At 34.0% G+C, this 17,312-nt stretch overlaps 1 protein-coding gene across 1 annotated transcript; it reads left to right on the forward strand.

The window, feature by feature from the left end:
* The first annotated feature begins 11,580 nt into the window (after positions 1 to 11,580).
* LOC149414529 (uncharacterized) lies at positions 11,581 to 16,021 on the forward strand. Its single transcript, XM_089644075.1, has 3 exons — positions 11,581 to 11,867; positions 13,898 to 14,041; positions 14,936 to 16,021. Exons 1-3 carry the CDS (start codon positions 11,732 to 11,734, stop codon positions 15,991 to 15,993), a joined length of 1,338 nt encoding a protein of 445 aa, XP_089500201.1. The 5' UTR covers positions 11,581 to 11,731; the 3' UTR covers positions 15,994 to 16,021.
* The last annotated feature ends 1,291 nt before the right edge of the window (positions 16,022 to 17,312 follow it).

A 17,312-nucleotide genomic window follows, 5' to 3' on the forward strand; every position in this document is an offset into this window, starting at 1 on the left:
ATATTTGACAAGTCAAAATATTTCACCATTAAATGTAGATATAATATGTCTCAACGCCATCTAGTAAGAAATTTAGCACTAACAAAGCCTTTCCTACAAAAATAATATCGGTTGTTTACAGGTGAAAAAATATAATAAGCAGTAATTGTTAACAGTACTAATACATAGGTACTGAATTATTTGGCGTGTTGGAAATAAGCCGACGTAGCTCAGTGATCTCAGAGCACCTGACCGGATATAATGTTTTAATGTCTTTTATTTTATTTCATCTCAGTTTTATTTTATTGGATGTAAATTTATTTTTTCATATTATTATCTTTTTACTAATTGTAAAATGAGGACCTTACTACAAATGAAGCAAAGCAACCAGTGAGGTCCACATTATCAAATAATGTAAAGGTAAGAATATTGTATCTGATAATAACAATAATAATAAAATAATGATTGGAATTTTAACTTGATTGTGTTAAAAATGAAACAATAAAGAAAATATTAAAATTATTATATTTAAAGTCATCAAAACAGCGTAGGTACTGCATTTAAAATAATGTTTTTTTTTTAATAATTTCAACACTAACACATTCTACGCTGGCAACACTGTCCGAAAAAGAACTATTATTGTCTATGGTGGCTCGATACAGCTGACAATAATATTTAACTTAGCTTGTATTACACGATTTTGTCATTATTCTATGCAATGGAGCGTCATAACATAGAAATAGTTATAATAAAGGAAGAAAACGATATCCAACAAGACGTAGCGTGTGATTTTCCGTATGGAGAAATTATTGTCCAACCGCTAGATGTAAAAAGTGAATGTCCGGACCTATCCGAAAGCTTGGACCAAACGTCAAGTAGGACCGAATTTCATATGTTATAAATTATATTATTACGTTATAATTTTTCTTCTGGTGTCCTATAATATTGGAGGTTGGATATCATCGGTACAATATTCGGTAATTATACAGAAAATAATGACACTTACATAACAATGTAAGTATTTCAGTTTCCGAAAATTGAAAAATTCGTAAAAAATTAATAATAATTTGACCCTTCTTCACGCCGTGTTTTGACATAATAATGTGAAAATAGTTTTTTCAATATATTTTCAATCAAACCCAAACTAACAAAGAACCTAACAACGTATTTTAGAATATTAGTTTCATGTTTTGGTTTAAATAAGAGAAGGAAAAATATAGCCTTAAAGCTTTGACATCGATAGCAATGGCCGCCAACTGAACAATCAATTTTAATTTTAACGAAATAATTTTTAAAATGCTTTATTTTCCATTTCCTAAACTGTAATACTTACTTCTCATTATTATCTAATGACTACGTATGAAGCTGTCTCTATTTTCTGTATATTTATTTACCCAATATTAATCCTGAAAGATGCAGTCAACATAAGTGTAGCATTTCATCAATTGCTAAAGCGAGCAGTCCACAATGTATTCCTAGTACCAATCCTGATGGCAGTGAGGCTTGGGACTGGCAGAGAAAAGATGGAAGTGGACTGAATACTGTAGAAATGAAATCCTTGTAAAACTGTGGGTCCGAATTACTGGACAGGGTTAGTAATAATTATTTATTTATTATTTATTAACGCCCTATCGGGCTTTTACATAGTAAGTTGACAGTATATGTATTTAAGTGTAACATGTACATGGATAAAATAGCTAAATATAATTTACTCATAAGGTATTTAGAAAATAATATGGTTTAGTAAATCAAAGTATGAAAACAAGATCTTTTTTTTAAAGCTAATAAATATTACAAGTTAATAACTAGCAAAAAGGTCTAAAATTAGTTGCCTTTTGAAACTCTCAAAGTTATTAACACCAAATATGTCGATAAGTTTACAATATTTGTTTGCGCAGTGATGAATTCTTGGAATTGGTGAGTACAAAGAGTAGTTAGTATTGAGGTTATTGTTACATTTAAAAGTGTCTATGCTTCGATTTTGTCTGGCAGGTACATTCATATAAATTAATTCCAATAATTCAGGGCTGTCAATGAGAGATTTGATAATTTTGAATAAAAATAATATATCAGTTAGAACTCTATAATTATAATTTATAAATTCGATGGGAATATTCATTTTAAAATTGATGTACCGAAGAAATTTATTTTGTACCTTTTCTAAGGATAATATATTATGATAATGCTTTTGTTGAAAATCACCTTCAGAGAGCTGTAATTATGTTCTTTATTTCAGACACCTAAAATGGAATATTTTCCATCTCGAACGACTGAAATATTATATAAAAATTTCTCTTTGTTTTTAAAAATAGTTTGTTCGTATTGACCGTCTCCAGTAATTCTAAATATTTACTAAACCATGTACGACCGTGTGAAAAAATTTGGAGATTCTCGAAGTATGCGAGGCTGATATTAGCGTTATAATCATAGTAATTGGATAATTTATATAGCGCCGTTTTTTGTGAAAAATCACCTCAAAAGCGCTGTACTATTTATTGAGAGTTGCTGAGCTCTATCTGATTTTTTTATTTACAAACAGATACAGAAAAAAAATTCTCACCTGTCAGGTTACTTTCGATAAACATACTTTTATTGTGAAAAGTTTAGGACTTTGCACACATAGGACACTATAGTACATTTGGACATTGATTGGACATTGATTTTACATAATGCTATTTTACTCTCCATTACTATAGATTTGTCAGAAAATGAATGACAAAAGATAGAATAATTGATATTTCTTTTAAAAGACTGGATAATTTAGGAATCTTGAGATTTTTTATGAAATGGCCTTAAAAAGCCCAAAAATTCTTATTTTTTTAACATTTTGCACATTTAGTTAGCCTGTCGAAAACTGTGAAGGCTTATAACTTTATGGATGTGACTGTCTACATTATTTAAAAATAATTAATATAATTGTTCTCGTTAATTATCCCTGATAATCTCGATATCCCTACGATCCCTGAGGCGTATGTGTGGTAAAACCATGTATGATCGTGTGAGAAATGTGGAGATCCGCAAAGAGTGCAAAGCTAATGTAAGCGTAATGAGTAAGATTAAGAAAGAGACGCTTAGATGGTTTGGGCATGTAGAGCAAATGAGCGAAGAAAGGAGTGTAAGGAGGATATACGATGCAAATGTGAATGGTAGCAGAAATTGAGGACGCCCGAGGAAGACATGGCACGATCAAGTGAATCAGATACTTGAGTCGGGCCATGTCAAGAGTCAGAATAATAGAAAAGTATGTATGAGACGGTGTATGAATGTGAATGACACAAGGAGTCTGTGATATGACCGAATTGCTTGGCGGTCCGTCCTTTCTGCCTACGCCTGCGGAGAAACGGCGTGATTGTTAGTTAGTTTATTAATTAATTTTACCTATTTTCTTTTCCAGGTGCAATTTTAAGATTAGACAACACAATCCAACGTAAAACTGCTGGAAATTTATCCAAATCTCCGATATCTTTCTCATGCACTGAATGTGACAAGAAATTTTCTTCGGAAACTCTCCATACGGCTCATTTGCGGACTCATAGTGGAGCAAAACCATTTTCATGTTCGTATTGTATTTTTTATTTTTTTCTCGGCTTAACCGTATAATTAGATAAACATTGTCATCAAATGATATTCATTTATATTTTTGGCATTTGAAAGGTCCCCGTTAAACTCTACCAAACAGACCTGGATCTGTTTCAGCTAGTTATCAAATTTTGATCAGCTGGGGAGCATAACATGAAAGTTTTTTTGTTGATCACAATTTGTTCAAGCTTCTGCCATTAAAGTCCTTATAATTGCACAAGCAACATATTCATGTTTTTCTTTCTAAAATGGTAAATTATTTTGTTTATTTATTTTAGTTAGATAATATATAAGAAATATACATATTTCGCTTTCTAAAATTTAAATAAAAATCACTCTTTCTTTACTCTTCTGCGGTATTCACATAAAATAAAATATATTAAACATTTTGTACACTTCGTTCGTTTTTTTTTTCAATTAAATTATATAATTTTTCAGATCCAGATAATGATGAAGAAATTGAAGTTGATGATTCTGATGTGGAGTTTGAAAATAATTATGATATCTCGGATGTCGAAGATATTGTAGAAGAGCAAGAGGACTTAGATTTTGCCGACAGTGAATCTAGTGAATCTGACGGTGAACATTATATTGACATTAAAGAAAGTGCTAATACACCTGATAGTGCCTGCAATGTCAGGGAAGAGAATGCGGAATATGTTATTTACAAATCTGAATCTGGGCTTGAATGGTATTCAGCACCACCTCAGATTCCTAGAAGTAGACCTCAAAACATATCAATGAAACATAAATCTGGACTGCAAGGCGAAAGCCTGAATGTCACAAGTATTGCAGATATGTTTCATTTATTTATTAGCAAAGAAATGGTGGGGGAAATATGCTTGCAAACAAATCGTTTTTGTCAAAATTTACCCACACCTGAAGTTCCAATTCCACCGATTACAATAGACGAAATGTACGCTTTCATAGGAATTTTACTGTCATCGGGTAAAACCAGAGGGCATAAGCTACATTTGAGCGAGCTATGGACCAATGAATCCCTATTCACACAGCAATACTACACAGCAGCTATGTCGAGAAACAGATTCATTCACATATTTAGTAATGTTCGCTTCGACGACAGATCAACACGACTAAACAGATTTCAACAATCTGGAAACAAGTTAGAGGCGATCATATCCATATTTGATAAGTTTCTGACGTCGTGTAAAACTCTTTACACTCCTGGATCAAATTTAACCGTAGATGAACGACTTGCCACTCACATAGGGAAGTGTCCGTTTAAAGTTTACATGAAAAGTAAACCAGAAAAATGTGGCATCAAAATAAGAACTGTATCTGATTCAATAAACGCGTACGTGTTAGGTGTACAAGTTTACACGGGAATGGTGAATGGAAAAAGAGGAGGGAATGAGGGATGTCGAGTTGTCAATGACTTGGTTCGACCTTTCCGTGGTTCTTACAGAGGAGTAACGACTAACAATATCTTCACATCAGTTTCATTGGCAGAAAGTTTGCTTGAAAACGGTTTAACTCTGACTGGTACACTCCGTAAAAACAACAAAGATATCCCACCAGAAGTGTTAGCGGATAAATCAAAAGCAATTTACAGCAGTACTTTTGCATTCACCAATAAGTTGACTTTGGTTTCTTACGTACCTAAATACAACAATTCAGTTATTCTGTTGTCGACAAAATTCAACAATGCGAACATAAGCACAATGGAGGGAAAGCAACCTGAAATCTTCCTGCATTATAGTAAAACCAAAATTGCAGATGAAGTGATTGGAGACTATTCTTGCATGAGACCTACGAAAAGATGGCCTTTTCGTCTTTTTATGGAAATGCTTGACATAGCTGCATTGAACGCTTATGTGTTATGGATTGAAAAGTATCCCGAATGGCAAAAAAACGCTAGAAAAAGTCGCAGAAAAAATTTCATCAACACTTTAAGCATTGAGTTGGCTCAGGGCAACGTCGAGTCCAGGAAAAACATCAGCGTTGGATATCACAAACAACATCTGGACGCATTCGACTCGTTTCTTTCGTCTCCTTTGCTGAAAGTGACCACAGTTCCGCAGAGGGTATTTAAAACGGGCTGTTGCCGTTTCTGTAAGACTCCCAGAAGGACAAGGTTGTGTTGTTCGGTGTGCAGGAGACCAATTTGCCAAGCTCACAGGTTTCAAAAAAAAACTACCGTTTGTCTGAGCTGCAGCTGTAGAAATTCTGAAATTTTAGAATGAGTTTTTTAATATTGTTTTATTACATTCGTCGTTAAATAATTTAAAAAGCGTCATATATTGTTAAATAATATCGATTATTGTTAATAAATGTCAAATATTGTTAAATAATATCAAATATCGTTGATAAACGTCAAATATTGTTGATTAATCTCAATTATTGTTAACAAATGTCAAATAATATCAAATATCGTTAAATAACGTCAAATATTGTTAAAAAATATCAATTATTGTTAATAAATGTCAAATATTGTTAAATATCAAATATCGTTAATAAACGTTAAATATTGTTAAATAACGTCGTATATTGTGAAAAAAACGATAATAATATTTAAATAATGTCAAGTAGTGTTAAGAAACGTCAAATATTGTTAAATAACTTCAAATATTGTTGATAAATATCAAATATTGTTAAATAACGTCAACTATTTGTAAATATTGTTTAAATTTTCAAATAAAGTGAAAACAAAAAATGTATATATGTGTAATAGAATTAATGAATTATAATGCGATTTAATTGTGGATTTAAGGAAACACTACTTTATATCTTGTGTTTCGAAAGAGAATGGTGAATCCTCTTGACCGACAGCTACCCAAATTTGGGTAGATGACTTTTATGAATTGTAAATTAAACGGTTTTTGTCAAACTGTTTTTTTAAACCCTAAAACCATGGGACAGCAGTAAATATGTTTCAGAATTGATATTTGACGGCCTCCGTGTTGGAGGATCGAGGCCCTCGATTAGCAAGCCGGAGGTCGCGGGTTCAAATTGTGTTATTTCACAAATAATTCATCAAAAATAATAGTGGGGACGGGAGGAAGATAGGGAAGAGGAAGGTGGGGACGTACCTGTTAATTCTGATCTGATCAACTCTCATATTATTGGGGACATTTTAATTGTTGTCCTTTTTTTCATGTTAAAAACACTTTCCAAATTTTCGTAAATTTTTCAAACAATCAAAATTAATGAGAATTTTTTTTTATTTATTAAGTTTTTTTTACATGTCCACATTGTTCTCTCTCTCTGGTTTCAATCCTGGGATTGGTTTGCAGCAATTTTATCTAATCTCCTCTTCCATTCTTCCCTGTCTTGTGCGGCTCTTTTGACTTGTGCATATGATGAGCAGCGCACGTCCACCAGCAGGTCCTCCAGGTACTCTCGGCGTGGGCGTCCCTTAGAGTTGGTCCCCTCGGTCATACCCTCTATTATGAGATGCAAGAGGCCTTCTTGTCGTATAACATGGCCAATAGGGTGGAACACTTTTGTTTGAAAAAATTTTTTTTTTCGAAATTCGAATTGGAATACCAGGGAAAAGTTGCTTTATGTAATTCTAAATAACAGTTCTCAATTTGGAACTTCTAGCTCGACATCTTGAGGTCCCGCCAGAGACTTGAAATTTTATTTTTTAAGTTTTTATAGACGTTTTGTATTAAACACCCTATAAACAAAATAATAAGTAAATATAATATGTTATGCATGAAATCATAAAATAAAAGTAAATTTTAATTAATAAAAACATTTATTTTAAAATTAAACACAGATTAAGAAAGTTATGTTGGTTTGGTATGAATAAAATCTTTTTTTCATAGCAAAAAACCATTTTTAGGTTCAAACTTTGGCATGAGTTTTCGAGATGCTAATTTAGATTTTATGAATCCATCTCGTCTTATCTTGTCGAATGCACTTAGAATTGCTTCTGTCACAACTTTTACAAATCTTTCCACAGCCTGGGTATGGCAAGTCAGTCTCATAAACTTCAACAATGTATCTTCTCCATTTTCAATAAGATTTTGTAACTGACCATCGGAAATATTCATCAGTATTGAGGGTTCGTATATATTTTGTTGCCAGTCAATCATGTCTATGTAAGAACATGCATTTAAATTCACTTTTGGCACCTCAAAAATGCGCGAAACAGATTTTTTATTAACTTGACGAGCCTTTTAAATGCGTCTTGCAGCGAGTTCTCTAATGTGCTTCTGTTATCTGTTATCATACTCAACAACAAGTTTTCTGGATGAGCGAAGTAACTGTTACAAATTATAACAGGGTCCACTATCACTAAAAACTCGTTGGACAAATATCTAGTGCTGTTAATGAGCTTCCATAAATGATTTGAACCATCTTTGCAGGATGAATGTGTTTTGATAGTAAACCAGACAGGAGCGTATGATTATACGACAAACGTTGCTAAAGTCACAAGATTTTGTTGTGGATTTTCTGCAGAAATATACAAATGCAATATGCGATTAGCTCTTGTCAACCAGCGGGCATGGGGTAGTTTACCTGGGCTTCTCTTTAATATATCCAGGAGACCAGGATCCATTTATGACAGCAGTAGTAATTTCTTGTAAATATTTCTGGTCTGTACTGAGATCTGTGGATATTTGTGGAGGTAGTTCACCTTCTATCTTCTCAAAGTTAGCCAACGGCAGCGTCTCGCATATCTCTAATGCTTTACCAATTTGACCTGCAAATGATTTAGGTCCTGCAGTAGGGCCATCCAAATAGGTAAACAAATGCCTCAATGGTAACTCATTGGAGTGTAAGAGACAAATTATCCATTGCAATGGTCGAGATAGTCTGTTTTCCCTGTATTTGTGTTTTTTCCATCACAGCCAACAGCCATTAAACCATCTAGTGATATCTTTTCAGTCGTTTAAAATCTGTGGATAGCTCTTTCAATATTTCTTGCACTGCCCGATGTTGGAACCCCATACCCAACATAAACAGTACCTGGTTCTTTTATAATCGAAATATTTTCCTCTTGTACAATCACTCTAAGCCTCTTCGATCTTTTTAAAACAGTTTTAGCCGTCTTGTCTTTCCTTCCATCGAAATATAATGAAGGAATTTCTGTTACTCTTTCTTCGGTTAAAATTTGCTGGCGTCTCATTCTGCCTTATTGTTCTTAGTTTCATCCTATCTATTATGCCTCATTTCTTGTTTGAGAGTACGTAATCTTCTATTCAGCATTTTTTTACTATGGATAAGATCAGTTTTTCCTAAAGCCATTAGTCAGTTAGTGCGTTGGTCTTCTTAAAACATTTGTTCCTCTTTTGGAACTTTTTTTTCTCTCAAACAAGTACAGCTTACAAATTCTTGACATTTACTTGCAGCTATGTCAAAAATCTTTCTACTCTGTACTCTGAACTCTTCTAACTTTTCTTCCTTAAGTTTCTTCAAAGACTTTTTCAAATTATAACACTTCGAGTGATAACTTTTTAGTAACTGTAAGATTATTTTGTGTGTGACAATTGGAATCGAAGATTTTATCCACAATTCTTCAATTTTCGTTAAAACTACTACGACAATTTCCAAATACGTAGGTTTTTTTGTTGTGTTATTCCTTACTTTTAAATCTTGTCTAACCCATTCGTAGAATTTCATCACATTTTCATACGTAGGTAGGATACTCTCTTTCAACTCTGCACTTACACCAAATATCGGACATTTTAAATTTTGTCTTCTAGAAATCAGTTTAATTCACTTAAAAAACGTTTATCAATAAGTACTCGTGAATATAATTGACGCGCGACCTTTCACCTGAGACAATTATCGACAGTAGTTTAAACAAAATAGGTACTGCATTTTGTAGATTGTCAGGTGCCGCTCTCCGCTTCGTCCCGCACTTTGCACCTCTGTTACAGCGCCAAAGTATATTAAAATAAAGAAATATTTGATTGCAATAGCTAGTTAACTATATTTGAATATGCTTTTTTTTATTAAATAAACCTATTTTAATAAATTCTGTACTATTTTCTAGGCCGCGCAAATATCCCCTAAACTGTCGTTTTTGTAAATGTTCGATGTCTTGGCGGGGGCTCTTACCGTTGTCTGATATTTTTTATATTTTTAATTGAGTTAATTGATGGCAATTGGCAACTTAATACAACTATTCCATATCAGAATTAGAAAAAAAAATTTTCGTTCCGCCCTAATGGCCAATCCATCTTGCACGCCTTTCGGACAAGGTCCTGAGCAGGTGCCTTCCTCCTTCGATTCTTTGGAGAACCTCCTCATTTGTAACATGGTCTCTCCAGGAAATTCCTAACAGTCTTCTATAGGACCACATCTCAAAAGCCTCTAGTCTCCGTTTATCTCTTTCGGATAGGCACCATGTTTGGCAGCCGTACATCAAGATACTCCATACATAGGTCTTGATGAGGAGTATTCTCAGTTTTAGGTCTATATTATTGGATTCTATTATTTTCGACCTTTTATTGAATGCAAGCCTAGCCTGATGTATACGGCTGTCGACCTCGCTCTTAGACCGACCGTCCCATGTTATTTTGCTCCCGAGGTAGACAAACTCCTTGGTGTTCTTTAGTGGGACTCCTGCCATCTCTACTCTCATCTGATGTTGCATTCGGCCTACAATCAGCAGCTTTGTTTTGTCTTTATTTATCTTCATGTTGTAGTTGTTTTGAAGAATGCTTTGCATGGTTGTTAAGGCCTCTTGCAGTTCTTCTTTGCTTTCAGCAACCAAAGCAATAAAGTCAGCAAACCTTATCATATCCACCTTTTGCCCGTGTATCTTTACACCTTTTCTGTGACTCATTCTCTCTCTCAAGTCATCAATCGCACTCTGTATATAAGCATTAAAAAGAACAGGTGACAGAGAGCATCCCTGTCTCACCCCTTGTCTTATACTAGCTTCTTTTGTTTCATTGTCACATCTAATTATAGCGGCCTCATTCTTGTATAGCGCCTGGATTATTCGTCTATCTCTATATTTTATGTCAATTCTCTTCAGAATCTCGAAAAGTCTTTTCCATTCTACTTTGTCGAAAGCCTTCTCCAGGTCTATGAATGCGATGAATGTGTTTTGGTTTCTTTTTATTCTTTTTTATAGTAGTATTCGTAGCGACAATATTGCTTCTCTGGTTCCTACACCTCTTCTAAAGCCATACTGGTCTCCGGAAAGGATGTTCTCTACTTTTGGTTCGATTCTTTTCAGAATGATATTAGTCAATATTTTGTTATAGGTAAGTTATTCAGGAGTACAATAATAAGGGTATAGTAAATATCATAATAAACTGAGTATGAACGATATATAAGCAGGTACAATACTAGTTGTCTTAGAGAGTTCTGTTGTATAAAAGGAATTCAATAATAATTGTATATAATAACAATAATGCAAAATAAAAAAAAATACTATAAAGGCAGTTACTAAGCTATGTGTAGTAACTTAGTTGATATTTATAAAATTAAACATTAACAGTTTGTTGTGAAGCATGTTTTTTTAAAGCAAACCTATATTACGCCAGAATGGGTATTTTACAGAAAATAGATAAATTATACAGCGATAAAAGACGTACGCGAAGAAGTCTGATAGATTTAAAGATATGCCAATAGTTGTACGATGGAGTTTGATTAGTGTATTATGGTAATATAATACCGTAGCTAAGGTAAGTTTGTTAACATATATATAAATGACTCATGTCAATGCTGCAGGCACAATAACTGTCAGCTAATGATACTCCTCGCGTCATACTTTTGGAGCAATATTGACAGACACAATGCCATTGCAATAAAACATAAAGATATTGTGGGCAATTTTAATGACTGCTAGAATATGCAATACTTTAAAAATTTATTTAATTGTTAAATATACAGATTTTCTAAAGTCAATAATATGTAGATGATTACAAAAGAACACAGTTTTGTTAACTCTATATTTATATAAATTAAAATAGGTGCCAGTTTTGTTACTTACGTTCGTAAAATGGCAACACTTAGATTTCATCATAAACGGATGAATTATTTTCTTTTCTGTAAAATCTATGGACATCATTTTTCCGAACGCTTCCTGTCAATTTTTGTTGGTTATGTTATTTGGCTTTACTTTTATCAATTTGTAAAACTTGGACGAAAACAATCAATCCTTCTCTCAAGAAATCCTTCAATCTTATCATAAAGTCAAAGCGAAACAGAACTGCCAGAGCAGTTATCTACCATACGCAAAAGCATGGATTCCATCGTCATCAAGATAGAACCAGGCACAAGTGCGGAAGAGAGTGTTCCTGTGATACTTACGGAAATCGATATAGACTATCCTTTTATCAAAAAAGAATGTCCAGAATCCATTACCCACAACAATTCAGGTATCTAATTGTCGTTTTTTTTATAAATAACTGTTATACAAACGCAAAATAGAATCGTAAATATAACTGCAGTTTTTGCTTGACTACATCGACATTCTCATACCCAAATTTCATTCCTACGTACGCTATTCTGTTGGGTTACTGTTTATAAGGAACATGTAACAGAGCAATAACAAATAATGCATAGAAACAAGATAAATAGTACAAAAAATAAAATTGAGGTCATCAATTCACTTAAAAAGTATTGTCGGCGTGCGTTTAGTATTGGATACAAAATAAATTCTTATATTTAATGACATTAGAATATATATAGATATACGCGCTCTAGAAATGCAATGTGTCAAGCCAGAAGCCAGACAATTGTATTGCTTTCGCTTTCGTAGTTTGATGAGAATATGTTTTCATTTCTGGGCAAACACAAGCAAAGAAACAAGATGTCATTCGTAAACACACGAATTATTTTATTATTATTAACAAATACAATTTTCAGTGGCATTAGAGAAAGTGAGATGACGAACGTTGCAACAAATGAGTTTAAGAACAACCTAATAGCAGTAGTTCGTCTCACTTAGTATTCCGTGTTCGTCTTACTGTGTAAGCGAGTAGTAGTAGTATGTAGTGTTCGACACAATTAAAAAACGCGGCCCGGTATAATATATACGCACATATTCTTTGACTGTCGACCTTCTTCACACACGAACAACGTTTTAGTTAAGAATTTATTGGAAGCACAAGAGTTTTTGTTATTTACCACATTATATCTTGAGTTTGAGAGACAATAACGTGTCTATACGTATTGTAACGTTGGGAAGTAGAAAAGAATTTAACTAAATGATAGTTAACGTGGGCCATCAATATCTTAACATCACCTAAAGAGTAGTAACTAATACTGATTATTATTTTGGCTTGATATTGGTTTGTATTGGATCGAGGAGTAAAAACCTGAGAAAAATAAGCTATCTCTATAGCTTGCCACTCCAACTGACCTATGGCAGAGGTGTTGGTTATCTAATAGATGGTTACTGTAGCGGTGGTGCCCATACCCGTCTCCCAAACTGGATCGGACTCAGACATGTCATTCCCCTTTAAGAAAATGAGCTCAAAATTAACCAACACATAAAACATGAATTTAATATTCTTGGTTGCATAACTGTTTGCTATCTGCAAATCCTTGTTTGTGCTGATATGTGATTGCACACATATACTGGTGAAGAAGAATCCGTGGAACCGAGATATTGTCTGTTTAGTTTGACTTTGACTCTTATTAAACACCTTCACTGCAGACAATATTTCTTCGCAGATGCAAGTGTTTGCTAGTGTCTGGTTCATAATGAAGCCCTTGTTCGCAGTTTCCTAGAACATAGCGCCATTATTCGACCCCTTCTGAACAAAACTGCATCGTAGAAATAGAAAAGGTACAAAAGAGGTTAATGCGTTATCTATATATAAGATTATATATGTACTATCCATCCTTGTTCTTAGAAGGAATGCTCGATTTAAACACCTTAGAAGCACGCCGAAAAACAATTTTTTAAACTGATCACCTGAACTATGCTTATTGCACATAATATATATTAAAAGTGGTTCCCTAATGAGTATACTTGTAGAAGATCCCATGCAATTTTTATATTCAGAATGCGCTAATCAACAGAGAGATCTAACTGCTTAATCCAACTGCATCGATTCGACATATGTCTTTATATATTGGTGCATAACTGTTTTATGGAGAACATGAATAAATAAATATATAACCCATGGCTGTTCCAACAGAATTTATATCGGGAATACTGCGTATCTGCAGCCTTAATTCTAGGAGGGATGTTGCAACACTGCTGATAGTTTATAAGCTTCTTAACACTTTATTTTCAAAACCAGACATTCAGCATGAAATATGATTCCTTTTCCCGGATAATTTCACGATAGGCCGCCAACACATGCTTCTGATTCTTCCCAGGTCCATAACTTACTTACCTGACTGTATAATCTCTGTTATTGGTTCCACTATATCAGTAACTGTTTTCTCTTAACAGATAAAATGAGTTCAACGGAACCTTCAAATCTTGAGGAAGTCACCACCAAAGCCATTGAATGTTCATTTACTAAAATTGATATTGAGGTCCCTGGTATTAAAAAGGAATTCCCTGAGCCCTCTGAAAAAATTCTTCAAACAGCTGGTAAGCTAAATTACATTAATAAAAACACACGCTTCCAGTACTCTTCGAATGAAGGTACAGGCTTATATTAAAAATATAATCAACCAAAAAACCATCCCGTATTAATTGCAAAGATTGGGGAAAGGGCTTTAACGCATTGGAACTAACCTTTAAGAAGTGATTGTAACTCTGATTAAATGCATAGTGCCTAATTGCTGACCCTGTGCGCCCCACTGTTGAGTTTAGCAGCCATCTCTGGTGTTCAGTCCCAATATACCTGAAAAAACCCTTGAATCTGTCCAGAAACGGGAGGTTTTTTTTATAGATTCCGCTATTTTAAAAATCGGATAGCCATCTTTAGAGCCCAGGCCTTGGGTAGGTATTTTGTCCTTGTTCCACCGTTATTACAATCGAAGATGCTTAGAGGACCTAGCTACATTGATCTATTCAACACCGGCGAATACTCGGGAAACACGCCAAACGCGCGCCCAACATATTTTCATGGTTGAAATTTTTTACATTAGAACGGGTCGCATCTGTATTACCTCCCACATACAACATGGGTATCTTCAAGACCTGTTAACTTCTTTTCCTCTCCTCAAAAAGAACTTCCACATAGCATCCCCAGAGATGACATATACCCTGAGGGAAATAATTTTCATCATGTGTGGAGTTAATTTAAAAAAAAAATCGCGTTTGTTTTGAATTTGTGTGTCATTTGAAAAATTAGAACTGATTGTATAAAAAAAACACGCAGGATATAAAGTATCTACCTGTAATATAATATTTTAACAGCAAATTTTATAAATTTTAATTTTCAAAGTATTAGCTTTTTGCATTTTACTAACGGCGTTCATTCGAATGGTAAGTTTCTGATCGTAATCCTATTTGTAAACAAAAAAATGTTATTTATAGACACGGATTCTGAGGCAAGACGAGCTAAACGCGCCGAGTACATGCGCAAATATCGCAACCAGCAACCAACCAACGAACGTCGAGCTTTACAAGCTCAACAAAAGAGAGAATTTCGAAAACTGAAGCGACAACAAGAAACTGATGAGGAAGCCGCTCGACGTCGGGCTGTAAACGCTCAACAGAAGAGAGAATTTCGACGACGTTCTCAAGCAGCCCAAGATCAAAACAAAGGAGAGGAATTGAAAAACAAGACGAAGCCTAGGGATAAAATATACTCTTGTCCTAATTGTAATTATACCTGCTCTTATAAGTCTTCGATAAAACAGCACTTCCGCACGCATACTGGGATAAAACCTTTTTCTTGTTCCAACTGTAACTACTCATGTTATACAATGGGACATCTAAAACGTCACATGTTTACCCACAGTGGAGAAAAACCTTTTACATGTTCCACCTGCAATTTTTCATGTTCTACAAAGCAACATCTAAAAATTCATATATTGAGCCACAGTGGAGAAAAACCCTTTTCATGTCTCGCCTGCAACTATTCATGCTACACAAAGGGAAATCTTAAAAGTCACATGTTTACTCACACTGGAGAAAAACCTTTTTCGTGTACCGAGTGCAACTATACGTGTTCTTCAAAAAGATACCTAAACATGCACATGTTTACCCACAGTGGAGAAAAACCTTTTTCATGCCCCGACTGTAACTATGCTTGTTATCGGAAGGGAGATCTAAAAACTCACATGTTTACCCACACTGGGGTAAAACCCTTTTCATGTTCCGATTGCAACTATTCATGTTCAACAAGGAGATGTCTAAAAACTCACATGTTTACCCACAGTGATGTAAAACCTTTTTCTTGTCCCGGCTGCAACTTTTCATGTTGTACTAAGGAACATCTGAAAATTCACATGTTTACCCACACTGGAGAAAAACCTTATTCTTGTCCTGACTGCAATAATTCATTTTCACAAAAGTCATCTTTAAAGCGTCACATGCTGACTCACAGTGGACCAAAACCTGATCCGTGTGTTACTGTTCAAATTCAGTAATGTTTACCTTGCAAGCATATGCGAACTCATTCACAGAATCGCTCTAAAGTAAAGAATTCTCTGATAGGTTCTGATTTTAAAATGAACAATTAACATTATTGGTAAAATTTTTGTTGTTTGTTTTTGGGGTGTTATGCCGTGTTGCGCTAACTCCTTCTTTAGCCGACGTTTCGGACAGCGTTGCAGTGTCCATCATCAGGGCAGATCCGGTAGATCCGAAGATGTGATGATCTTCGGATCTACCGGATCTGCCCTGATGATGGACACTGCAACGCTGTCCGAAACGTCGGCTAAAGAAGGAGTTAGCGCAACACGGCATAACACTCCAAAAACAAACAACAAAAATGCTTTTGGCCGTGAGAATCTAAAAACTTACCATTATTGGTAAAAACTTATAATATATTAATTTGCAACATTCATTTTAAAATGTTCAATTTGTTGGAATAACTTTTTGAGGTTATACACATTAATGTAGTATTTAATCATTATAGCAGAAAACCATATTAGTAAATTTTAAATAAACATAAAATACAGAAATTTAAAAAAAGACAATTGCATCTAGGTGGAAGGAATTTTCAGTGTTGCCCTGGTATTAGACCACCAATCAGATTGAAACGTTTGCTTGAAATGGATTTAGCCGTGTTTTTTTAACAGATTTTCATAGCCAAGCGTATAATATATAAATAGATAAACAAAATAAATTTATGTTATAAGTAAGGTAACACAATTATAACTCATGACTTATGAAGATTACAGCCAGTTCCATGTATGATATTTGTATTCTGTAAGTATACATGTTTTAAATTGTGTCGGAACTGATTTGTAGAGGTTTATAGCTTCTTATATATAGTTTATATTCAAAGGATATCTCGTTCTAGTATTGCGAATATTTTGTGAGAAAGAAAATGTATTTTTGTGGTTGTAAAGGAAAGTAAGTTTATGGTTTGAATATAATCTTCATGTTTATTTTTATAATTATGCTAACAAACTTACTTTGACTACTTCATTCATACTTTTTCACGTGCACCTTTTATTGCTGTATTAATTTAGCTGTTAAGATGTTCTTAAAACACTCAATCTGGCGTAGTAAAATATTGCTAAATGCAAACATGCTTTGCAATGAACTTTTCATGTTTATTTTTACAAATATCAACAAATTTACAGCACATTGCTCTGTAACTACTTTCATAGTACCTTAAGAACTTATTTTGTACTCTTGTTATGATGTACAATTATTGAACTCCTTTGTACAACAGAACTCTTCATGATAATTTGTATTATACCTGCTGATATCGTTCATATGTTATGTATTATACACT

The sequence above is a fragment of the Hesperophylax consimilis genome, chromosome 20 (assembly GCF_061612785.1).
Source record: "Hesperophylax consimilis isolate HC1 chromosome 20, BYU_Hcon_1.0, whole genome shotgun sequence".
Lineage (NCBI taxonomy): Eukaryota > Metazoa > Arthropoda > Insecta > Trichoptera > Limnephilidae > Hesperophylax > Hesperophylax consimilis.

Coding starts and splice junctions, on each gene's coding strand:
- LOC149414529 (XM_089644075.1), top strand. CDS start 11,732: ATGGATTCCATCGTCATCAAGATAGAACCAGGCACAAGTGCGGAAGAG. Junction 11,868..13,897: donor CATTACCCACAACAATTCAG/GTATCTAATTGT, acceptor TTCTCTTAACAG/ATAAAATGAGTTCAACGGAA. Junction 14,042..14,935: donor AAAAATTCTTCAAACAGCTG/GTAAGCTAAATT, acceptor TGTTATTTATAG/ACACGGATTCTGAGGCAAGA.